The sequence below is a fragment of the Chiloscyllium plagiosum genome, chromosome 21 (genome assembly GCF_004010195.1).
Source record: "Chiloscyllium plagiosum isolate BGI_BamShark_2017 chromosome 21, ASM401019v2, whole genome shotgun sequence".
NCBI lineage: Eukaryota > Metazoa > Chordata > Chondrichthyes > Orectolobiformes > Hemiscylliidae > Chiloscyllium > Chiloscyllium plagiosum.
In genome coordinates, this window is record NC_057730.1 from 57,615,826 (window position 1) to 57,642,560 (window position 26,735).

Sequence of the window (26,735 nt, forward strand, 5' to 3'; positions counted from 1 at the left end):
TTTCATCATAAGAAACAGAGGGTTTGATCATGCATGTGTGTGTGCATGTATGTGTATGTGTGTGTGTGTTTGTGTGTGTCTATGAGTGTGAGTGTGTGTGTGTGTCTGTGTGTGTCTGTGTGTGAGGGTTTATATATGATGGCTAACATGCAGCTGCAGCAAGTTATTAGGAAGGTGACTGGATTGTAAGAGGATTTGAGAACAGAAATATTGAAGACTTGCTCCAATTTTATAGGAGCTGGAGTACTGTGTGACGTTTGGTTTCCTTATTTCAGGAACCACAGAAGAAGTGCTACAAAGATTCACCATACCAAGGATGATGGGAATGTGCTGTTGCGAGAGCGTGGGGAAACTGGGCCTGTACTCACCAGAGTTTCAAAGAATGAGAGATGACCTCATTGAAACATGCAGAATACTTAAAGGGATAGACCACGGAGATGCATTGGATTAGAGTTGTGTTGGGGCTTGTGTTAGGTATAGGGTTAGCCCAACCTTGACACTGGGTAGAATTGTTTCACTTGTCTGAGGAGTCTAGAACCAGGGGACACTACGTAAAAATAAACGGGATGCTATTTAGATCAGAGATGAGGAGATTTTATTTGACTCAGAGGGTGGTGAATCTGTGGAATTCTCCCCCACTGGGGGCAGTCAAGGTGCAGAGTTTGAGTCTAAAGGTGGATAGATGACCAATGGCATAATGGGTTTTAGAGGTGAGGTCTGTGAAAGGCTTTGAAGTGTTTCAGCAGCCATGACTGTAATAAATGGAGGAACAGGGTTGATGGGCTGAATGGTCTACTCTTTTTCTTATGTTTTTTTATCTTTCTAAACCCACATCCTCACTGTCCCCATGGTTATCAGCGATGATCCCACTGAATGGTGGGGCAGGCACAAAGGGCTGAATGGCCTCCTCCTGCTGTCAGTGCTATCTCCAATTACTGAGCAGCAAGACAGGCCGACCACAGGAATAGCCACCAACTGATGACTACCCAAGGGAATGAGATCAGAGCCTGGTGAAACCACAACTGCCCCTTAACCACGTCATTACAAAAGGAGAATGCGAGGCCTGCAGATGCTGGAGATAAGAGTCGAGAGTGTGGGGCTGGAAAAGCACAGCAGGTCAGGCAGCGTCCGAGGAGCAAGAGAATGAACGTTTTGGGTGTAAGCAGGAAACCTTATGAAGTGCTTTTGTGCTTTTCCAGCCCCACACTGTCAAGACGTCATTACAAAACCCGAGCCTGCTCCAGGGGCAAGTGTTTGAACTTTTGTTGGGTAAATCCTGGAAACACAGACTAAGCAAGAGAGACTGACACCCAGAATCACAGCTTCGACTCCATTTCCTTCTGACTCACATCAGGAACTACCCAGAGGCAGCTGCCAAGCATTTAACCTCGGGGCAATCTCACAGAATTGCTATAGCGCCAAAGAAGACCAGTGAGTCCATCATGCCTGCACCTGCTCTTCAAACAAGCAACACTTACCCCGTGCTGCTTTCTCCCCACATCCCTGCACATTATTTCCATTCAAACAATTATCCAATGTTCCTCTGGAATGCCTCAGGTCAACCTGCCTCCACCACATTCCAGGCAGTGCATCCCACAGCCGAAACACTTGCTGGTTTGCCTCACTTTACCCTTGCTTTTCGTTTGCAGATCACTTTAAGTCTATATCCTCTTGTTGTTGTTCCTTTTTCCAAACCAGAACTGCTCCACCCTTTCACATTTATCCAGGCCCTGCTCATGATTTAAACCTCGATCAAATCTCCTCTCAGCCACCTCCTCTCCAAGGAAGACAGTTCCAACCGCTGTAAACTGTCCTCACCACAGGCATGTTTCATCCCGAGAACCATTCTGAAAAGTTGTTTCTACATCTGAACAAAACAGTTGACTCCGGCAACTAAATGCAGACATCTTTGTTCCAATCCTCTGTACTCACAAAGATTTACCCAGGGAGTATTAGAGAAAAACCTTACTGTGAAGTTCCATCACATGAAAACACTTGTACCTCTCTGAGAACAAATAGTATTTGAAGTTGTTCAAAACAAACAAGACAAATTCTGTATCACTTCATGCTCCGATCGAATTATTTCAACTCCTTAGCTACAAGGGAAATATCAATTGGCTTTATCATAACTTTTCTATTTCATTTGAGAATTTTGAGTTCAATAACCCAAGAGATGTTCTCCACATATTTTCACTGACCTTTTTCAATACTGAACCTTTTATAGAGAAAGGAAATATTGCCAGGATTTCTGTCTGACTGAGGTCTGCCCCCTGAGTTTATTCAGTGTAAAAACATCAAAGAGATTGCAATCTCATTCAAACATACAGCTGACTGCTGCTCATCACAATGCAGGGTTTTCACAAAGACGACAAATTCAATGGATGCTTGTTATTTCAAAATTTGGATGCCAATTACTTTAAACTTTCAAAGTGATATTGAAAAATGTCAATTCACTGTGAAACTTCGAGTCGCTGAGGGAATAAAAGGGGTTTGCTTATTGAAAAATAAACAAAATTATTCAACGGAGTGCACACAAAAAGTGATTATTTTAAACATCTGTATCTGACCCAGTAATTCACCTGAAATTCAAAAGAAAATGATGTGGTATGAAAACCAACCAACAGGCAACTTCAGTCATTTTGATCTCACCGTGGCCCAATCCCCAGTTACGGGGTCATATTTGTATTCTGATCTGTAATGACTTCCATGTGTTCTTCAATCATTCAGCATTAAATTATTATATTGCTGAAATTATTATTTTGTTGATGTAAAAGCTCCGTTTGAAGTTCAAAGTTTAATTCTAAAAAATCAGTCCATTATCATTATGAAGATAAGTGATACCCTACTCAATTTAAGAACAAAAACTATTAATTTTACTCAGAAGCATGAAAATATGTTCCCTGTTATATTGTAGCATCCACTGTGGGATGTGTTAAGTTTATTAAAAGTCATAGAGTTGTACAGCATAGATACAGACCCTTCGGTCCAACTCGTCTATGCCAACCAGATATCCGACATTAGTGCAGTCCGATTTGCCAGCATTTGGCCCACATTCCTCATGATTGGCAACTGAATATCCCAGGATATCAATGCTTCAGGCAGGAGAGAGTGGGAGGTAAAAGGGGTGGAGGAGTTCAATACTGGTCAGAGAGGATATCCCAGCTGTGCTGAAGGTGGGCACTATGGAGGACTCGAGCGGTGAGGCAATATGGGCAGAGCTCAGAAATAGGAAGGGTGCAGTAACAATGTTGGGGCTGTACTACAGGCCTCCCAACAGGGAGCATGAGACAGAGGTACAAATATGTAAACAGATTATGGAGAGATGTTGGAGCAACAGGGTGGTGATAGGAGATTTTAATTTTCCCAATTAACTGAGATTCACTTAGTGTCAGAGGTTTAGATGGAGCAGAATTTGTAAGGAGCATCCAGGAGGGTTTTTTTGAGCAGTATGTAAATAGTCCAACTCGGGAAGGGGCCACACTGGACTTGTGTTGGGGAGTGAGCCTGGCCAGGTTGTTAAAGTTTCAGTAGGGGATTACTTTGGGAATAGTGATCACAATTCCATAAGTTTTAGAACACTCATGGACAAAGACAAGAGTGGTCCTAAAGGAAGAGTGCTAAACTGTGGGAAGGCCAACTATAGCAAAATTCAGCAGGAGCTGGGGAATGTGGATTGGAAGCAGCTGTTTGAAGGGAAATCCACATTTGATATGTGGGAGGTTTTTAAAGAGAGGTTGATTACGGTATGGGACAGACGTGTCTGTGAAAATAAGGGATAGAAATGACAAGATTAGGGAACCATGGATGACAGGTGAAATTATGAGACTAGCTAAGAGGAAAAAAGAAGCATACATAAGGTCCAGACAACTGAAAACAGACAACGCTTTGGAAGAATTTCGGGGAAGTCAGACCAGTCTGAAACGAGGAATTAAGAGGGCTAAAAGGGGTCATGAAATATCTTTAGCAAACAGGGTTAAGGCAAATCCCAAAGCCTTTTATTTGTATATAAGTAGCAAGAGGGTAATTAACGGAAGGTTTGGCCCACTCAAGAGCAAAGGAAGAAAGTTATGCATGCAGTCAGAGAAAATAGGTGAGATTCTTAATGAGTACTTTGTATCAGTATTCACATGAGGTGAGGGACATGATCGATGTTGAGGTTAGGGATAGACATTGATTACTCTAGATCAAGTCGGCATAAGGAGGGAGGAAGTGTTGGGTATTCTAAAAGGCATTAAGGTGGACAAGTCCCCAGGTCCGGATGGGATCAATCCCAGGTTTTGAGGGAAGCAAGAGAGGAAATAGCTGGGCCTAAACAGATATCTTTGCAGGATCCTTGAACACGGGTGAGGTCCCGAGGAGTGGAGAATTGTTAATGTTGTCCCCTTGTTTAAGGAGGGTAGCAGGGATAATCCAGGTAATTATAGACCGGTGAGCTTGACATCAGTGGTAGGGAAGCTGCTGGAAAAGATACTGAGGGATAGGATCTGCTAACATTTGGAAGAAAATAGGCTTATCAGTGATAGGCACCATGGTTTTGTGCAGGGAAGATCAAGCCTTACCAACTTAATGGAAGTTTTTTTTAATATATTGAAAATTTTTTATTCTTTTTACATATATGTATATATATTTATTGAAAAAGTTTTACTCTAACAGAATTTTTTAAGGAAGTGACAAAGTTGATTGATGGGGGAAGGGATGTAGATATCATATGCATGGATTTTAGTAAGGTGTTGGGTAAAGTTCCCCATAGTAGGCTGATGGAGAAAGTGAATTCACATGGTGTGCAGGGTGTTCTAGCAAGATAGATAGAGAACTGGCTGGGCAACAGGAGACAGAGAGTGGTAGTGGAAGGGAGTTTCTCTAAATGGAGACCTGTGACACAGGAGTCCGTGCTGGGACCACTGCTGTTTGTGATCTACATAAATGATCTGGAGGAAGGTGTAGGTGGTCTGATTAGCTAGTTTGCAGATGACACTAAGATGGATGGAGTAGCAGATAGTGAATGGCACTGTCAGAGAATACAGCAGAATATAGATAGATTGGAGAGATGGGCAGAGAAACGGCAGATGGAGTCTGATTAGCTAGTTTGCAGATGACACTAAGATGGGTGGAGTAGCAGATAGTGAAGGGCACTGTCAGAGAATACAGCAGAATATAGATAGATTGGAGAGATGGGCAGAGAAACGGCAGATGGAGTTTATTCCAGACAAATGCGAGGCGATGTATTTTGGAAGATCCAACACAAGAGTGAACTATATGGTAAATGGAAAAGCTCTGGGGAAAATTGATGTACAGAGAGATCTGGATGTTCAGGTCCATTTTACCTGAAGGTGGCAAAACAGGTCCATAGAGCGGTCAAAAAGGCATACGGCATGCTTTCCTTCATTGTACGGGGTATTGAGTACAAGAGTTGGCAGGTCATGTTACAGTTGTATAAGACTTTGGTCCAGCCCCATTTGGAATACTGCATACAGTTCTGGTCACCTCATTACCAAAAGGATGTGGATGCTTTGGAAAGGATGCAGAAGAGGTTCACCAGGATGTTGCCTGGTCTGGAGGGCACTAGCTATGAGGAGAGGTTGAGTAGATTAGGATTATTTTCATTGGAAAGAAGGAGGTTGAGGGGGGACCTGATGGATGTCTACAAAATCATGGGAGATATAGACAGGATGGATAGCAAGAAGCTTTTTCCCGGAGTGGGAGACTCAATTACTAGGGGTCACAAGTTCAAGGTGACAGGGGAACAACTTAAGGGAGATATGCGTGAAAAGTGCTTCATACAGAGGTGCTGGGAGCCTGGAATGTGTTGCCAGCGGAGGTGGTAGGGACGGGAATGATAGCATGCTTTAAGATGTATCTAGACAGATACATGAATGGGCAGGGAGCAGAGGGATACAGATCCTTAGAAAATAGGCGACAGGTTTAGATAGAGGATCTAGATGGGCGCAGGCTTGGAGGGCCGAAAGGCCTGTCTCTGTGCTGTAATTTTCTTTGTTCTTTGTTCTTAACTTTTCCAATACATATACCCATCCAGATGCCTTTTAAATGTTGCAATTGTACCAGCTTCCACCACTTCTTCTGGCAACTCACACCACCCTCTGCGTGAAAATGTTGCCCCTTAGGTCCCTTTTATATCTTTCCCCTCACACCCTAAACCTATGCCCTCTAGTTCTGGGCTCCCCTACCCTTGAGGAGAAAGTGAGGTCTGCAGATGCTGGAGATCAGAGCTGGAAATGTGTTGCTGGAAAGGCGCAGCAGGTCAGGCAGCATCCAGGGAACAGGAGAATCGACGTTTCGGGCATAAGCCCTTCTTCAGGAATGAGGAAAGTTTGTCCAGCAGGCTAAGATAAAAGGTAGGGAGGAGGGACTTGGGGGAGGGGCGTCGGAAATGTGATAGGTGGAAAGAGGTCAAGGTGAGGGTGATAGGTCAGACTGGGGTGGGGGCGGAGAGGTCGGGAAGAAGATTGCAGGTTAGGAAGGCGGTGCTGAATTTGATGGATTTGACTGAGACAGGGTGGGGGGAGGGGAAATGTCTATTTATCCTATCCATGCCCCTCATGATTTTATAAACCTTCATAAGGTCATCATTTGGCCTCCGATGCTCCAGGGAAAACAGCTCCAGTCTATTCAGCCTTTCCCCATAGCTCAACTTCCAATTCTGGCAACATCCTTATAAATCTTTTCTGAACCCTTTCAAGTTTCACAACATCCTTCCGATAGGAAGGAGACCAGAAATGCACACAATATTCCAAAAGTGGCCTAACCAATGTCCTGTACAGCCGCAATATGACATCCCAACTCCTGTACTCAATATTCTGACCAATAAAGGAAAGCATACCAAATGCCTTCTTCACTGTCCGATCTAACTGCGACTCCACTTTCAAGGAACCTGCATTCTAAGGTCTTTCATTCAGCAACACTCCCCAGGACCTTACCATTAAATGTATAAGTCCTCTTAGTAAATTACTTGTCTTTCCTTTCACTCTGTTCATGATGTATCCTGTGAAATAGTTCCACAGAGGCTAGGAACCTGTCATGAAGTCACCCTTCATTTTCACATGAACAGACCTTGATTCCAGTCCCTCCATCCTGTTCCATGTATTCCTCCTGCTAAGGTGGGTTGCAATCCTTTGCTAGGGACTTCCTTGTGACTGGGAGTACGTGAGTCTAACCAGGGAAAACCTGTGCTCTTATTTTGCCTTTACCCCTGAGGGAATCCTCTTGCTGCTGGTACCTGCTGTTCTCAGTTAATTTCAGCCAACATGTGGTTGCTGCATGCTTTTCGAATGTTAGATGCTGATTGCTGGGAGAATGGGTCACAGGTTGAGTCAATATGTCTTTCCAAACAGCTGGTTCGAGTGACATTGGTCAGAATAAGGTGTAGATTGTTTGTTCACTGTCTGGCTAGAGTTCCACCTACTGTAGGGGAAACCGAAATGACTCAATGCAGGAAGGGCAGGGAAGATTTTCTCTCAAATGTTTACCTTAAACGCTAAACAATTTTAGTCATAGTTTCATTTGGAACAATTTAGCAGATATGCCAGTTCACTTGTTCCATTTGAATTTCTGCCCTGTGTTATCTCTCCTAATGCGAAGCACATTCTCATAGCTGAGAAATTAAAAGAGAAACTTACACAGTGTTAGCATTCCACCAGAGTGGGTTCTCCTCTGGCTGAGCCGACAGAATCCCAGAACCTGCCACAACAATCAATAACAGACAATGTCATTCCTCACAATCATCAGAATTCATATTTCCTCATAATTATAACAGCTCTCCATTAACTGCAAAAACGATCTATTTATAAAGGCTTCCTTTGTCTTAGACAGGCACAGCACCAAAGGAAATAATGGCCCAGAATTTATTGTCGGTGTAACAATGAGGCTGATGGAGCTGAATGTTATTTATGTGCAAATTTCATAGTAAATTAGACAGGCATTCACAGACAAACGTGAAAATCCAGGGGCTGCTTTCTGAATTGCCATGAGCTTCCCAGAAATGCTGTCTCCTTGTCAAATCTCCCTTTCAAATGCAGGGAAAGATATGAGGTTACTGCCTGTGTCTGGTAGGAACTGAATTCAGTATCAAATGGTTGGGCTTCTGTATTTCAGCTGAAATATTCTTTTTTAAATGAATTGTACATTTCAACTGCTGATGAAGAGCTGAAAACAAACTTTACAAAGTCTGGAATCTTACTGTTTCAAATTTTTTAATTCATTTGTGGGATGTGAGTGTTACTGGCTGGGCCCAGCTTTTATTGCCTGTCCCTAGGTGCACCTTGAGGGTGAGAGTGAACTGCCTTCTTGAACCGCTGCAGTCCATGTGCAGTAGGTAGACCCACAATGTCCTTAGGGATGGAATTCCAGGATTTTGATCCCATGACACTGGTTATGGGTTTGGAAGGTGCTATCTAAAGATCTTTGGTGAATTTGTAGTGTATCTTGGAGATGGTACACACTGCTGCTTCTGAGCATTGGTGGTGGAGGAAGTGGATGTTTTTGGATATGGTGCCAATCAAGTGGGCTGCTTTGTCCTGTGCTAGGCTCCTCCATCAATGAGGAGGGGGATATTTGTGGAGCCTCCCCCTCCAGTGAGTTGTTTAAACATCCACCATCATTCACAACTGGATGTGGCACTGCAGAACTTGGATCTGATCCATTGTTTGTGGGATCACTTAGCTCTGTCTATCACTTGCTGTTCATGCTGTTTCGCATGCAAGTAGTCCTGTTTGGTACTTTATCAGGTTGGCACCTCACTTTTAGTTAAACCTGGTGCTGCTCCTGACATGCCCTCCTGCACTCTCCATTGAACCAGAGCTGACCCCCTGGCTTGATGGTAATGGTTGACTGGGGGATATGCCGGCCCATGAGGTTACAGATTATGCTGGAGTACAGTTCTGTTGCTGTTGATGGCCCACAGTGCCTCAGGGATCACCCAGTCTTGAGTTGCTCAATCTGTTCAAAGTCTGTCCCATTTAGCACGGGGGTCATGACACACAACACGATGAAGGGTATTCACATTGTGAAGGTGGGACTTTGTCTCCACAAGGACTGTTCGATGGTCACTCTTACTTATACTGTCATGTACTGATGCATCTGCAGCTGGCAGATTGGTAAGGATGAGGTCTGGTATGTTTTTCCCTCTTGTTGATTCCCTCACCACCTGCCGCAGACCCAGTCTAGCAGCTATGTCCTTTAGGACCCGACCAGCTCGATCAGTCATTCTGCTGCTGAGCCATTCTTGGTGGTGGACATTGAAATCCCCCACCCAGAGTACATTTTGTGTCCTTGCCATCCTCAATACTTCCTGTAAATATTATTCAACAGAGAGGAGTACTGATTCATCTGCTGAGGGAGATCAGTATCAGCAGGAGGTTTCCTTGCCCCCCATGTTTAACCTGGAGCCATGAGACTTCATGGGGTCCAGAGTCAATGTTGAGGACTCCCAGGCAGCTCCCTCCTGACAGTATCACACTGTGCTGCCACCTCTCCTTGTCTGTCCTGCCCGTGGGACAGAACATATTCAGGGATGGAGAAAGTGAGGACTGTAGATGCTGGAAATAATAGTCAGAGTGTGGAGCTGGAAAAGTGCAGCAGGTCAGGCAGCATCCAAGGAGCGGGAGAGTCGACATTTCGGGATAAGCCCTTCATCAGGAATGAAGGACTTATGCCTGAAATGTCGATTCTCTTGCTCCCAATATCCAGGGATGGTGATGGTGGTGTCTGGGACATTGTCTGTAAGGGATGATTCCATCAGTATGACTGTGTCAGGCTGTTGCTTGACTAGTCTGTGAGACAGCTCTCCCAGTGATGGCACTAGCCCCCAGATGTTAGTCAGGAGGGTCGACAGGGTTGTTTCTGCTGTTGTCTTTTCCGGTGCCCAGGTCAATCCCAGGTGATCCATCCAGTTCCATTTCTTTGAGACTTTGTAGTGATTGGTACAACTGAGTGGCTTGCTAGGCCATAGAGGGCAGTTGAGAGTCAACCACATTGCTGTGGGTCTGGAGTCACATGTTGGCCAGACCAGGCAAGTATGATGGGTTTCCTGGCTGAAGGGTGTTAGTGAACCCAATGGATTTTTCTAACAATCAGCAAGGGTTTCATGGTCACTATTCGATTCTTAATTCTGGATTTTTTGATTGAATTGAGATTTGACCGTCTGCTATGGCAGGATTTGACCCGGGTCCCCAGAGCATTAGCTGAGTTTCTGGGTCAGTAGTTTGATGATAATACGGACTGTTCTGATATAACGTGATAGTTCCATTCCTATGCAATCCCATGTTATAATAAATTTGTGAAATGGGACCAGAATAGTGTTATAGCCAATGCAGGTAAGGAAAGTTCATGTTCTACAAATAACATTCTAAATTCTTCAGTCACATTAAACCCTGGTTGTGTTGAGGAAACACACGTTATAGCAGAACTGACTGTATCAATAGGCCATCACCTCCCCGGTTTCTCCAAAGTTGTTGGAGATTGTTTTGAAAGGACGAACATTTGAGAAACTTTTTCTTTCTGTCTATTTTTGTTTCTCTTCCTTCATCTCAATTGATTTGTCTTTGTGATCTAACTCTGAATGGACTGCTTTATCCATCAATAACAGCACCTCAATCTGACTGAGTGAGCAACAGGATATTGTTGTGACATAGATCCTAGTGACCTCCCATCGACTGTAACTTTCTGTACCAAAGCTCTCGTGTATTCATCAGATTCGGGCAAATCAAGTGGACAGCAGGAACTGTTAGTTTCTCAGCCGCAGTAAATTCAGAAATTGGATAATATGGTTACCTCTCTGTGTGAGTGGCCACTCAGCAGAGCTCATGAGCTGAGGAGTGGTGCTGTATCTTGCATCACAACTTTCTTTATTGTAACAACACCAGCCACCTATGTTCATTTCCAAAAGAAAAAGAAGTGAATTAATGATGCTGAACCCCTCCCTCACGTAACCAAGAATATTTATCCAATGTAACACAGTTTATTCATTACAGAAACAGAGCTTCACAAAATTAATTAAACTCAGCCAAATTTTGATTTGACAAAAGTATGATTTTTAAGAATATTTCAATATTCTTGCCAATAATCAAATTTTCTATGGCCAGATAAGTCTTTAATAATATAACTCTTTATATAATGTCACTCTTTACAAAACATGTAGGGGTGGTACAGTGCTCAGTGGTTAGCACTGCTGCCTCACAGCACTAGGGACCTGGGTTCAATTCCAGCCGTGAGTGACTGTCTGTGTGGAGTTTGCACTTTCTCCCAGTGTCTGCGTGGGGTTCCTCTGGGTTTCCTCCCATACTCCAAAGATGTGCAGGTTAGGTGAATTGGCCATGCTAAAATATCCCAAAATGTTCAGGGATGTGTCGGTTAGGTGTATTAGTCAGGGGTAAATATAGGATAATAGGGGAGGGGAATGGGTCTGGGTGGAATACTCTTCGGAGATTCGTTGTGGACTTGCTGGGCCAAAGGGCCTGTTTCCATACTGCAGGGAACCTATAACTCTTTATACAATATAATTCTAATAATGCAATTGATTAATAATATAACTCTTTATATAACATAACTCTTTAATAATAAAACTCTTTATATAACTCGTTAATTATATAACTCTAATAATATAACTCCTTATATAATATAACTAATAATACAATGCTTTAATAATGAAACTATTTATATAATATGTTCCTTTAATTATGTGACTATTTAATAATATACTTCTCCATTTAATATAACTCTTTATATAACATAACTCTAATAACTCTTTATATAACTAATAATATAACTCTTTAATGATATAACTTTATATAACTCTTTAATAATATAATTCTTTAATAATATAACTCTTTGTATAACATAACTCAAATAAAATAGCACTTTAATGGGTGTAGGTTTGCTCGCTGAGCTGGAAGGTTCATTTCCAGACGTTTTGTCACCCTGAGAGGTAACATTTTCAATGGGGCCTCCGGGCGAAGGTCTTTAATACTTTAACTTCCTATATTATATAACATTAATAATATAACTCTTTATACAATATAACTCTTTAATAATATAACATTTTATATAATATAACTTTAATTATAACTCTAATTATATAACTCTTTAGTAATATAATTATCTGTATAACTCTTTATATAGCATATCTTTTTAATAATACAACTCTTTATATAACTAATAATATTCTCTTTTTGTTCAAATGGAAATGTTTTACTTAATATTTAATTTTAAAATGAGCCCTTGTTTTTGACCCTTCACTTTACTACAATCGTACACAACTCAGCGTATCAAATTAAAGTTACAGACAAATCTTGTTATAACTAGACAACCATTCTTTTTCCATCAACAACTTCTCTCAATAAAATACTTTATTTTCAACTTACAATTACATATTTGGCTGCAAAACTGATGCAAATAGTTTAACTAACTTTAGATCACAGTAATGGGAAATGGGAATAGCCATGGGAAATGCAGGGTTACAGGGGGAGTTGGGACTGGGTGGGATGGGCAGAATGGCCTGTTCCATACTATAGGGATTCTATGATCCTACGATTAATTCTCCTATCTTGACCAAGTTGATTTTTTTCAGATGTTCTTTCTGCTGTTTTTATCTGGTTGCACATGAATTGAGGGCAACCCTCAACACTCAGGTGAGAATGCTGTTGTTATTTCAATGAAGAAAATGCAGCGACCGAGGAGTAACATGAATATGGTCAGGTCATCTGTTTTTGGTGGAATTGCTCGTGAGGCAAATGTTCATCAAGACACTGGGAAGAACCTTTTAAATTACCATTTTACTTTCACCTAAGGGAGTAGCTGAACATTTCACACAATGACCCAGAGCATATACAACCATTTGTTCAGATCAAAATCCTGGAACTCCTTCACCAGCAGCACTATGGGTGACCCTTCACCACATGAAGAGCAGCAGTTCAGCTCACCAGAACCCTCCTCCCAGGCAATTAGGAACGGAAAACAAATACTGATCTAGCCATTGACACCCATATCCTGTGATGGTGGAGCTCTGAGGGTTCCTGCATAAATTACCTGCTCAAGCCTTAGGAGTGGAACATAAAGACCCAACACAACACAGAGATCATGCCATGTGCTATATCTGCAACCTGACGCCAGATACCATCCAGGGAACCCTCCCCAGAACTTGTAATTCTACGTTATGTGAAATATCTGCGGGCAGGAAACAAATCTTTTCTTTTTCACATTTCAAAATAACCACTGTCAAATACTGGTACAGTGCAAGTCTGTCATAGAATCCCGACAGTGCGGAAGCAGGCTGTTCAACCAACCTTCCAAAGACACAAGGAGAATGTGCAAGCTCCACACGCATCCTTACCCGAGGCTGGAATCAAACCCAGGTCCCTGGTGCTAAGAGGCAGCAGTGCTAACCACTGAGCCATTGTGCCACCCTGCCCTGGCATCAGACAGATTAAAGTTGCAATCTACACTGAATCAGAGCTCCACTCTCTTGACTCTCCCACAGACTCGTCCATGCCAGTCACACAGAAAGCTCCAAGAAATTCTGACTTCACAAGCACATAACCTTGAGGTAACTCTACAGTTGAAAATCCCATGGGATCAGATGAGATTTACAGCAATATTAAGCATTGGCTTCAATGTACAGTGAAATCAGGCAGGAAGCAAAACCAACATTTCACCCGTTTCCTAACTGACTAGTCAGGTTAAAATTGCCTTCTTTTATGTTCTCATGGGCAGGATCACCGACTGGTGTTAAATGGGTTAATTAAAAGGAGTGGGCATGGGAACAATGGTAATGCATGATGGTAATCAAAGACTGGAATTTCCAATGTGTTCAAGTGTTTACAACAACATAATAATAAACTGTCTAAAAATCTCATCAATTCACATTGCATCATCTGTGGACACAACAGGTTTCTAGTTAGTGAGCCCATTTGTAATAATTCCATCAATAATTTACAACATTCATGATGATCCATATTGATAGAATAATTTTCATATAAAAGGTCTACATCTATTAATTTACCATATTTTGCATACCTTCCAAAAATATTAACCATCGCTTGCTCCCTTTTGACTCCCTTATGTAAAATCTGCAAATTAACAAGGCAATAAAAGTCAATATAAAATCCAAGACAAGGCAATGTTGTGTTAATTTGATTCTATTTCATGAATGCCAGAGTGAATATTTTAATCTTTATTTTAATCAAACATTAGCTATGTGAATTTTTCTATATTTTATGCGTCTAAAATGAATGTTATACCCAGCTGGAGTTCCATCATTGCATGTCACCGCTGTGTTCCTTAGGAAAGTGAGTTTCAGCTCATCAGGAGAAGCTGATTTTGAGCATTGGGACAGACTCTGAGCAAGAGTCCTGACATGAGACACCAGATTGTTATTGCTGCCTTCTGAAGCAGTGAGGTTAACATGCTGAGGGTCTTCATTAGTGACAGGTTGTGTTGATGCTCTACTCAGATTTGGAGTCCTCCTATTTGAGTTGGAATTCCGAGATATTGCTTTTGAATTGGACCTGCTCTGGGGCACCACAGCTCCCAACAAAGTGATGAAACAGACCGTGCTGAAAGGGTGCATGGCACAATGCAATCTGCAAAACACACAGACACTTGTTAAACAATGGACTTTGTCAATTTAACAAGGAAGGTTTCAAATCATACATACCTTTAGAGATGCACTGAAGGAATTTGTTGCAGTGGTGATGTTTGTTTAGATTCAGAAACTGTTTAGTCTCAACAGTACCACACTCTCAGAAAGACAGTGAATAGGTGAGGTCTAGTCCTGAAGCCAATCTACCTCAGGGAAAAATGCATCGGATCTACTCAAATCTCGGATGTGAATTTGATTTTATATTGTTGCCACATGGATCAAATTTCTCCTTTCTAAATTCTGTTTTGAGCTTGGGGCCAAGAAGGTGTAGATGACATGGATTGGACCAGAAGCTAATACACACATGCACCACAGTGAAAAGCGTAAATCATGCCTTTGTACCGACAAATTCAGAACTGGCAGTTATAACCTCCATTATTTTACTCTGCCAGATGTTTAATTAGGAGATTGTTTTGATCAAGGTACATTTTTATCTGGAATTCACTGAGTAGAATCCTCAAAAATAAATAGGAAAGACCACAGCAGGGTTGTTTCTGTATTAATATGTCTACATTCTGCTCCACAGATCTGCTTTGCCGATGCTTTTAGCTGGCTGGATTTCTGCTTGTATACAAACACGTTTAACGTTTAGAGTGCACAGCAGCAGTTAAAAGTAGGAAAGTAAAAAGATACAAGCTGCCTGTCACAATGCATAAATGGCATAAGTTTAAAGCAATGCATTTTCCACAGCTCCTCTGAAAGCAAAGCAACTCATTTACAAACTATAGTGAGCAGGAAAAGTTTACAAAGTTAGTCCCTATTTCTGCTCAGTTATGTAGTTTGAAATATCCTGAAGTTTTCAGAAATAATTACAGCATTCTCACAAGATAAATGCAATTACTAATTCAATACATTAGGCAGATTACTGCAAAAATGCTTGACTGGACATTCTATGAAAAATGGAAGTTATTCATATAATCAATATTTTTATAAGCACATTATCATTTGGCAGAGCTAAGCTTCACGGTGCAGAGCAGCAGGATTCACAGCTTTACCTTTGGATTTAGTTGCAGGGTTACCTTTCCTGGGAGTCTGAAGTAAATGGTCATTACCCAAGTTTGACTTGAACACTTTGAAGGAGAACCCTGGCTATTTGAACCTGCCCTGCATATTGCTCAGATAGCAGGAGGGTGACGTATTGATCATTAAAGAGGATCACGAGTGCAGTGCTCTAACCAAACACTCATCAATGAAATGCTGGACATTCACATTCATCAACCAGACCTAGCTGAGCAAATGCTAAGATTCATCATTGTCTCCCTAGTCTCCCTATCAAGGTTTAACAGGGCCTGTCAATGCAGGAGAGCTGAGTTTTTTAGGTGTTTATAGGAAGCTACTACATATCCAACTCTCCAATCTACCAAACAATCATTCAATATTGACAGATTGCTTTTTGACACCAAAATGTGGCACAATTTCTCACTGAGTGCTAATCAGCCACTAATGGCCTTGAAATTTGCATTCCTTTAAAGTGACTGAGATCTTCTGTCAATCTGGATGTATTTCAAGTATGTATCTGAATGTCAGAATTGAATATTGAAAAATCAGTGAGTTACATCTTTGATAAATGTCCCTTTGTATTTTGTTCCTCTGAAGCTGTTTATTTCTGATGAAGAAGTGCAGCTGGGGTTAAGATGTTTCACAGGTTCCTGGGAAGGCATGAATAGTTCATCCAGAAAATTCAGCAGAAATTTGAAATTCCATTTAGCAAGGGTAGACATTCCCTGGAGCAGAGGTTATTCTGCCTCTGACACCAATGTTTGCAGTTGAGTTTTTTTTGCAGGATTCCAGCAGATGAGGTTGGACATATTTGAATGTTTTTAAGTTGATGCAATTATTGGTTGGTTTAAGCAACCTCATCACCAATCATATGACCTTTCACATTTTGTCAATGTAGCCAATTAACATTCCCTCCCAATGAGAATGCTGCTTTTAATGCAGGGGATTGTTGAATAAACCTGAATATGGAAAGCTGTTCATAACCATTATCGGACTATAGTTAGTTCATACAGTGACGCCTTGTTCATTCTGATGTATAGTGAATAACATCTGAAAGCTGGGCTTGTGAATCAGAGGGAGTTGTAGATACCATTTGCTGTTTTATTTGTCTTTAGGACTTGATCCCAGATGAACAATTAAATAATGTCACTGAAAAATGTTCCCAACAGCTTTAATACATCAAATGGGATTAATTTCTAATTAACATTTTGCAAAAATTGGATTATCTGTGCTGATCGAATACCTTCCAGGAGATGACGCAACATTGAGTTTTCCTCACTTAACATCATATTGTGTTGAAGGAGATACAACATTTGCAGCGATTTAATGACTTTCCTAATCTCATCTCACCTCTAACACACTTGCTTTACAGCATGAAGCCACATTCGTGTCCAAGTGCTACTTTATATCTGCGATAGTTATTCCAAGGAATTAATATTCACTTTTGCTTTATCTATGTTAAAGAAATTTTGATTTTGATGAGATTAGATTTGATTAGATTCCCTACAGTGTGGAAACAAGCCATTTGGCCCAACAAGTTCACACTGACCCTCCAAAAAGTAACCCACCCAGACCCATTTCCCTACATTTACCCCTGACTAATGCACCTAACACTATGGGCAATTTAGAATGGTCAATTTATAATGCAAATGGTTGGCTCTCCAAATTCCTGCCTGGAAAACATACCAGGCACTATGGATCCAACATTATACATCTATCACTATAGGTCAGGCATTATAAATCAGGCATTATAGATTTGACATTATAGGTCAGGCATTGTGGATCAAGCTTGACTAGATCAGTCATTACAGATCATTATAAATCAGATATTGTCAATCAGGCACCCAAGACACAAACCACCAAATACTTATTCTGTTGAAGGGAATGAAGATGTAAAAATGGGGATTTTTAAAAATAGATGAAATTTTACACTGAGCAGCAATTGGAAATCAATCGTATACAACAGTCTACAGGCAATCGCTCCATTTTCCCTTCCATAAAACTGTCTAACTCCACAACCTTCATCATCTTCACCAAATACTGTACAACGATGGTGTGTCTCACTGACAGTGTCCCTCCGATAGGGTTCACTCCCATAGACCTGCCTTTGGGAATCACTGAACCACTCCCATGATTCTTCTGGTATCCAATGCCAATTTTAATTTGTGATGAAAGGTGTCTATTTTATACATTTTACCATTTTTTTAGAGTTTGTCTTTTAAAATAATAGCATATGGGTGTTGGTTACTTTTTGTGAAGGGTTTAGAAAATAAACAAAGTCTGTAACAGTAATGTAACCCTGTAGGGTCAGAGAGTAGGGACCCCAGAGTGGGAATGAGAAATTGTTTATGAAAGGGTTTCTTTTCCATTCCCTCGAAACTTCCTGTCTCTTTCTTTAAATCTATGCCCCATGGTCATTGATCCCTCCACCCTGTCCATGCCCCTCATGTTCTACACCTCAATCCTGTCCCTCTGCTCTAAGGAAAATAACCAAATAATACCAGTTTGTCCAATCTCTCTCCATCATTGAAACTCTCCAGCCCAGACAACATCTTGGGAAATGTCCCTCTACCCCCTCTCCAATGCTATCACATCCCCCCCTCAATAATGTGGAATCCAGAACTGCACACAATACTTGAACTAACCAATGGTTTATACAATTCCAGCATCACTTACCTGCACTTGGCCCAGTGCTTTGGGTAAGAGAGATACAGTTAAAATAGACATGATAACATTGTGTGAATAATTAAATGAGTTGGGGTCAGAAGTCAGGGAGTGACAGGGCAAAGTGGATCAGGAAATGAGCGAGGGAAGGACAGAGTCTCTGGTTGTGTTCAAGATGGAAAAGCTGAAGAGCCCTTTCTGTACAGCATGGCTGTCTGACTGGCCCAGCTCACCTGATATGGCAGGGCCAGGCTGAGGGGGTAATAATCAGGGAGCTCTGTTTGTGTCTGGTTACAGCAGGGCAAGGGAGCTGAAACATCGGTCACAGGCACTACCTTCGAACACAGAGTCTGCTTCTGACAACAGATTAGTAACCAGCCAGTTCATGGAATGGTTTTATTTCAAATAAATTCTCAGAACAATGGCAGCCTGAAATGGTGGCCCAGGTGATTGGGATTTGTTTAAGACCCAACACCAGATGACTAAAATGCCAACAAACAGGGAGAAAACAGATTGTCACAGTAAGTTGACAAGAAACATAAAAACAGCAAGAGCTTCTGTACGTGTACAAAAGGAGAGCAGCTAAAGCAAGTGCAGAACTGGGGATTTGATAACAGGGAACAGGGAAATGACAGATAATTTAAACCATTATTTTGCATTGGTCTTTATGGTGGAGGGCACTATAAACTTCCTGAAGAGATCAGATAAACAAGTGGCTATTGGGAGGAAGGTTTTTGTAACAGTCTCTATCATGGGGGACAAAATATTTGACAAGCTAATGACATTAAATACAGACAGATCACCAGGAATCGACGACCTGTATTCAAAAGATTTAAAGGAGGTAGGTCCAGGGATGGTGGAGAGATGGAACAAAATCATTGGATTCCACTTAGACCGTTATTCATGAGAGTTTAGAAATGAAGGATGATCTTATTAAAATATACAAGATTTTGATGGAGCCTGACTAGGTAAATGTTTTTACTGCTGGGGATTCTGGACCTAAGGGACATAGTTGATAGTTAATGTGAGGACTTCTCTGTCCCAGAGAGTTGTGGAAGTTCGCTGACTGGAAGTAGTTGAAGAGGCGGTAAAAAGGTTTCAGAAATAGAAAGAGTTCAAAGCAATGAGGGGCTGGCACAAAACAGTACTGGAGATCTGGGTAGATCAGTGATCTTAGAGAATGTTGGGGTAGTCTTGAGGGGCTGAATGGCCTACTCCTGCTCCTATCAGTTATGATTTCACGATCTTATGGAGGGTAGGAGTGGTCAAGGGTCACTCTCCTGAGTATAACAGCAGCACAGGAAGCCCCCAGCATCAGCATTGATAAAGGCACTCTCTGCCCCTAACTCAGTCCTTATCACTACCCAAAGGTGGCGGTGGGGAATGTGGAAGGAATCTGAGTTCCAGTGGGATCCCCAGCAGAGTGGGCATTACATTATTCAGGTGATTCCATGGAGAAAGATCAATGGAGACAACCTAATTCAGGTGGCACTGCCCTGACCTAGCATCACATCTCCTTTCCCTAACCCTGGTGGAACCATCCCCTTGTTGAAACTTTATTGCTGGAACAGCACAGCAGGTCAGGCAGCATCCAGGGAACAGGAGATTCGACGTTTCGGGCACAAGCCCTTCTTCATTCCTGAAGAAGGGCTTGTGCCCGAAACGTCGAATCTCCTGTTCCCTGGATGCTGCCTGACCTGCTGTGCTGTTCCAGCAATAAAGTTTCAACTTTGATCTCCAGCATCTGCAGACCTCACTTTCTCCTGGAACCATCCCCTGCACAACGATGGCTCCCAGTCACCTCAGGCACCATTTGTAACTCAGACCCCTGTGGACCAGGCCAACATGAAACATATTAACGACTGGAAACATGGGCTAAAGGAAATGTAGCACAGCAGCTCAAACAGTGGACATCCTTTAACAAGAACAGAAAGTGCTGGAGAAACTCAGCAGGTCTGCCAGCAGCTGTGGAGACAGAAAGCAGAGTTAACATTTCCAATCCAATCCAGTTCTGAAGAAGAGGCACTGGTCTTGAAACATTAACTCTGTTTTCTCTCCACAGATGCTGCCAGACCTGCTGAGTTTCTCCAGCACTTTCTGTTGTGTTCGGATTTCCAGTATCCTGTAGTTCTTTGTGTCATTTTAGATTATATTTGTGTGTTTGGTCAGTCTTTGTGGAAGAGTGGGGGAGGTAGTGGGGGGCACGCCATCTCAGGAACAAAGATCATGGCAGAGAACAATCCGTCCCAGTGGTCTGGGAGTTGGGATTGGAGACACCATATTGTGAAGGAATGTTGCATAAATATTGTGAATTATCTTTAGTGATAGATGATGCTTTAAATATCATAAACCCAGCAAGTTCCTCTCACTGTCTCTGAGGATGGGAGCCGTTGAAATTTGGAATTAAAGGTGATGTCACACAAAGGCTTGACCCCCAACTGACCAACCTCACCAGCAGAAGACCATGTGACATTTTGGATCAGGACCTTACCAACGACAATAGGTCAGATATTAAGGATGTAGGATTTGGGCTTGGTCTACAGATGAGGACGTGAAAAGACTAGATTCTTATTAATTCACAGGGTGAAAGCCAGGAATGGACCATTACACAGCTATAGCAGAAGTTTTAGCTGCTTAAACCAAGTGATAGTGAACATGACTGAGTTCAGATGTCTGCATTGCGAGAATAGATCAATGGAACAAATTCAGAGGAACATTGATCTGAACAATGGGGCCTGGAGAAGGATCGGCATTAGTGCCATATGAAGGATCAGGCTTGAAGGGTGACAATGTGCAAATGTTGCTCTGAATTTCAGAGCGACATCACCTGCTCCTGTAATACCCTGAAGCATCTGCTACCGCGGCCAGGGTTAGTACTCCTGAAGTATCCTTGAAACGAGTACAAACCTTCCCCAGGCAGGCACCACAAGGTTCCTGTAGGAAAGATTGGAGTGTAATAACGTTCAAACTCTTTGCTTTCAGATCCCTGTCCCTTTCACCGTGAGTACCCTTAATCCTGCAGGCAGCAACCTCACCTTTTACACAGTTCACTCCGTATCTCCCCCTCCGGCAGGAACAAGTCATTAATCATTTATGATGCCATCAGAGGAATGGTCTTGCTAATGGTGCAAAATGCCCTCGAAACTCCAAGAGGCCTCTAGTTTTAGACTCCCCTACAATGGGGCGTTGCTACCTAATTGACACTCCTCATGATTTTACAGATCCCTGTAGGATCACCCCTCAGTCTCCTACGCTTCTGGGAAAAAGTCCCAGCCTATCCAGAAATCCATCAGATTCCTGCAGCATCCATGGAACAATTATCAGGGACAGGATCTCAGACTATCCCAATTGATCAGGGGCTCAGAAGGAGGGACTGAAGTAGAGGCTGTGGGGGAAGAGGTTAATAACATTAAAGTGCATGATCGTGGTGAAGTCAGTGCTGTAGTTATACTTAATTTCTTCCATTTTGTAGCAATAACAGCCAATAGTGTAAGTATATTATCCTGTAGCACACAGGCTAAGGGAATAAAGGAACTGAAAGCCAGGTTATGTTACCATAGAAACTAACAAACCCAAGGTTAAAGGCTGAGATAAACAGGGGTTTGCACTACGTTGAGCATTATCAATGTGCGCTGTAAAATCAGTCTCACTGAAAAGTTCTTTTGTAATCTGATATGATCTTCTTAGTGTATGCTCAGGGCTGGGGAGGGGGAGGTGAGGGGTGGGGCGAGATGGTATAGTGGTATTGTCACTTGATTATTAATCCATTTATCCATGTACTGTTCTGGTGAATTGCCATATTGGATTGTGGCATTTCAATTCAATTTCAGTCGCCTGAGGCCCACTGAAGATGTTACCTAGCAGGGTGATGAAACGTCTGGAAATGAACCTTCCAGCTCAGCGAGCAAACCTACATTCAAAACCTCAACCTGAGCTACAAATCTTCACAAAAACTCATTAAAAATTGAAATTAAGAGTCTAATGGTGACTGTTGTCAGGAAAACCCCATCTGGTTTGCTGATGTCCTTCAGGGAAGGAAATCTGCCAACTTTACCTGGTCTGGCCAACATGTAACTGCAGAGCCACAGCAATGTGGTTGACTCTAAACTGTCCTCTGGGTAATAAACACTGGCCCAGCCATCAACACCCACATCCTGTGAATAAAACCATCTTTGCTTCCTCGATTCACACTGACTCCAGAAGTGGTCATTTCTCACTGCAACATGATCAGGGACTATTTTAATGCCATTTTTGAAAAGAAATTACTTTCTAAAATTTTGTTCAATTCCATGAGTTCAAAGAAGGGTTTTGCATTTACTGAAATAAAAAATGACCAGGCACTTGAGCACTTTGATAATTCACTTGGATATGAATTGCAGCCAAAACAGAGATTCTTAACCCTTCAGTAGCATCACTGAATAATAACCATGAGATGATAGTTTAAATACACAAACATTACTTACAACGCTGATCAAAGAAAAATATGACTGACTTAGGAATTGATATTACATAGGGAGTTATAAATGGTTTACTTTGTAATCATGTGGGGAACCAGCAATGAACATTACTGAACATTTAGTTTGAAAGAAAATTCTGGCTGAGCAATAAGATATTACAATAATCATTGAGGCTTTTGCAGCTGGATTGGGTTTGAAGAGTTTCTGTAATTTGCCATCTAACCATAGGAGGGAACACCTTGATCCTGCAGTGGGTTTAGACAGGCTCGCTCTCACTACACAAAGAAACAGCAACATCAAAGGCAGCTGTCCAGTTGGGCTGTGATCCGCACTGGAGGTTTATCAGCCCTCTGTGTTTCTGATATTTCTTGAGGACATTTAATCAGAAAGTCTTTGCTGATCTTAATATTTTGATATACACATTTAGGACAAGAGCACATTATTTTTAGGAAGTGCCATATTATCAAGAAATCTGTACAAATGTTTAGAAATATTAACTTCTTCGGGGGATAACTTCAAATAATAATTATTGTAACTTTCCTTCCTTGGCAAGAATTATGACAGAAGTAATTTATTTTCTTTTAGTTTCCAGCCAACATCCCTTCGTATTTGAAATGATATATTAAGTGATGGCCAAATGGAAATATCATTTGCTTATTAATCCAGAAACCCAGGTAATGTTCGAGGGATTTGGGCTTGAATCCTGCCATGGCAGATGGTGGAATTTGACTTCAATATAATTATGGAAATATGATGACCATGAATCCATTGCTGATTGTCAGGAAAACCCACCTGGGTCATTAATGTCCTCTAAGGAAGGAAACTTACCATTCTTACCCTACATGTGGCTCCATACCCTCAGCAATGTGACTCTTAACTGCCCTCTGGGTAATTAGGGAGGTGGGCAATAAATGCTGCCTAGCCAGCGACACCCTCATCCTGTGAATGATTAAAAAAATTATGAAGAATTATGCTTCGATGATTTCATCAATGTTGCCACAAACTTGAAGATGTAAACGTAAGTACTTTGATTCCAGTATTCTTTAACAAATGACATTACTAGTGGTTTAAAAACGTAAATTTAAAAGAACTGCAGATGCTGGAAATCTGAACCAAACAAAAATAAAACAGAAAATTGCTGGAAAAACTCATAAAAAGATTAATTATTTACCACAGAATACTATCAAAAAAGGGACATATTTCTGACATGATCAGAAACTCTGTAAATACATTAAGTTGCATTTTTCTGAATGATTCAGGAACACATACCTCTTTCCTGATTTTGATAGAATGATATTTCAAACAGTTCAGTGCACAAGCAGCTCAGGCACTATAATGAGTGCCATAATGTGACTTCTTGTGAATTCTCTCATCATAGTACGCAGCACATAGAACAGTAAAGGCCCTTCGGCCCACCATGCCTGTGCTGACTGAGATGCCATTCTAAACTAACCCCATCTTCCTGCACATGGTCCATATTCTTTAAATTCTATTATAATGACCCCCACACTACTGCCTAACTGCCGTAGTGTTTATTTTCCCCAGCACCCCCAGCAGGTGAAAGACAACAGGTGTACAGATCTTTACTCATTCCCCACCACCAGGAAGAAAGGAAACACCCGAGTGGCCAGTGACAAGCAGTGCCCTTCTCACCAAAAGACAATGCTGCACAATCAAACAGTGAAGGGGAGGACAGCGATTAAATCAAAATAGAGGTGGAAATCAAACACTCCATGCCCTGTGGTGCCCACCTCTCCCTGAAAACCTGGTCTTGCACGTGTCCGTACCTCTCTATTTGCTCCCTGTCCGTGTGTCTGTCTAAATGCCTCGTAAACATTGCTATCATCTGTCCTTCTACCACCTCCCGTCTCAACTTAAACCCAAGGTAGCTCAGAGGTCCCTTGCACATTTAGCAAAGGAACTGAGGAGAAACTGGATCAAGGGTCATCATTCACATCTGCCAAGGGCTTCAGAAAAATATTGTCGGGGAACTTGCAATGAAGGTCTCTAATAGCCTCAGTCCAAGTGTGGTCCAATAGAGTTAGACAAAGGGAAGGGCATTTAGATAAAAGTTTAAAGGTAACACCTCACCGGAAAACTCTTCTGCCCTTGAACCTGAAATGAACAAAAGGGAAATCACGAACAATGTCCAATTTATATAAAATTAATTTAAATTGTGGCAAATGTAGGAGAACCTAGAACTGGGGGACACTGTTTGAAAGGAAGATGTCATCCACTGAGGACAGGAAAAAGGAAAAACCTTTTCTCTCAGAGGGTCGTTAGTTGTTTGGAACTTATCCTCAAAAGGGACTGAATATTTTTAAGGCAGAGATAACCAAACGGGTGTCCGTAAGAATATTGAGTAATCAGGCCAGCTATGATTCTAAAGCAGGCTTTAGGGCCTAGGGTCTCCTCCAGTTCCTAATGGATGTGTCTTATGTAATGGAGTTAATAACCGCACCTTCAGGACCAGATATAGCCCAGATATAGCCCACATTAAAATAATATACTGCCTTCTGATGGGAGATCAGGGTAATAATAGAACTTAGATTTCAAACTGTAGCAGGAACATATTGCCATGATTTCATTCCAGTTGTTATTAAGTAAAGGACTAATTAAAGTAATTTAATTTTAAAATTGTCTGATATATGGGACATGTGTTTGAAGGAATAGTTTAAGAAATGTCTTTTCTGCCTGTGGACAAATTCTATATTACACTAGTTTGGATAGTCTCAAGTTAAATTCTAACTGAGGAAAGAACTCAGCCTGGCCTTAAATTGCTTTCCAATTCAGGAACACAAAAGCACCAGGCCAGAAAACAATTACGTTAATGCATCCGAGACCCTTCTGAAATTGTTGGGACATATCAAAGGATTTAACTGGGCACCGATTCCAGAGGGACTCAATGGGATCAGTCACATTTTCACTCGAACACTCAGACACCAGCTCATCGATCTGTGTCAGGCCAGGTAACACTTACAAGAACAAGCATATTTGGACTATGTGAGGCTGCATTCTGACAGTTACGTTGCTCAGACTTTGTGCATGAGTTGAAGTCTAAGTCTACTTAACAATCAACTTAAACAACTTTGAAAGAACTTAATCTGCTGAATAGCAAACTAAATGATTATTTTTAATAGTAACACCTTCATTTTTGTTTAATATTATTCATTACTGGATATTTGCAAATTTAAATAAACTAAAAATGGAGCATCTCAACAAATGAGTTCTTTTTTACTCATTCAGAGGATGTAGGTGTCACTGACTGTGTCAGCATTTATTGCCTATCCCTAGTTGTCTTCCTGAACCACTGCAGGGAGAGAATTTGGGATTTTGACCCAGTGACACTGAAGGAACAGCAATATATTTCCAAGTCAGCATGATGAGTAGCTTGGAGGGGAACCTGCAGGGGGTGGTGTTCCCAGGTATCTACTGCCCTTGCCCTTCTAGATGGAAGTGGTTGTGAGTTTGGAAGGTGCTGTCTGAGCGTCTTTGGTGAATTTCTGCAGTGCATCTTGTAGATAGTATACACTGCTGCTACTGAGCGTCGGTAGTAGAGGGAGTGGATGTTTGTGGATGTGGTACCAGTCAAGCGGCTGCTTTGCCCTGGATGGTGTCAAGCTTCTTGAGTGTTGTTGGAGCTGCCCCCATCCAGGCAAGTAGGGAGTATTCCATCACACTCTGGACTTCTGTCTTGTAGATGGTGAACAGGCTTTGGGGAGTCAGGAGAGGAGTTACTCACTGCAGTATTCCCAGCCTCTGACCTGCTCTTGTAGCCACTGTGTTTATGTGGTGAGTCCTGTTGTGATTCTTGTCAATGGTAACCCCAAAGATGTTGGGGATAATGGGAGATTCAGTGCTGGTGACAACATTGAACACCAAAGGACAGTGGTTAGATTGTCTCTTATTATGATGGTCATTGCCTGGCATCTGTGTGGCATGAATGTTACTTGCCACTGTCAGCC

The 26,735-nt window shown here is 41.8% G+C and overlaps 1 protein-coding gene across 1 annotated transcript in view; it reads right to left on the reverse strand.

Annotated features, from left to right (window-relative positions):
* The window catches only part of LOC122560369 (carboxylesterase notum2-like), a 71,771-nt gene that overhangs the window by 31,017 nt on the left and 14,019 nt on the right, over positions 1 to 26,735 (reverse strand). The window contains exons 5-8 of the mRNA XM_043711005.1: positions 14,250 to 14,591; positions 14,026 to 14,078; positions 10,786 to 10,881; positions 7,635 to 7,695 (exon numbers count right to left, since the gene is read on the reverse strand). Coding sequence (XP_043566940.1) covers positions 7,635 to 7,695; positions 10,786 to 10,881; positions 14,026 to 14,078; positions 14,250 to 14,591 — 552 coding nt within the window. The remainder of the gene's footprint in view (positions 1 to 7,634; positions 7,696 to 10,785; positions 10,882 to 14,025; positions 14,079 to 14,249; positions 14,592 to 26,735) is intronic.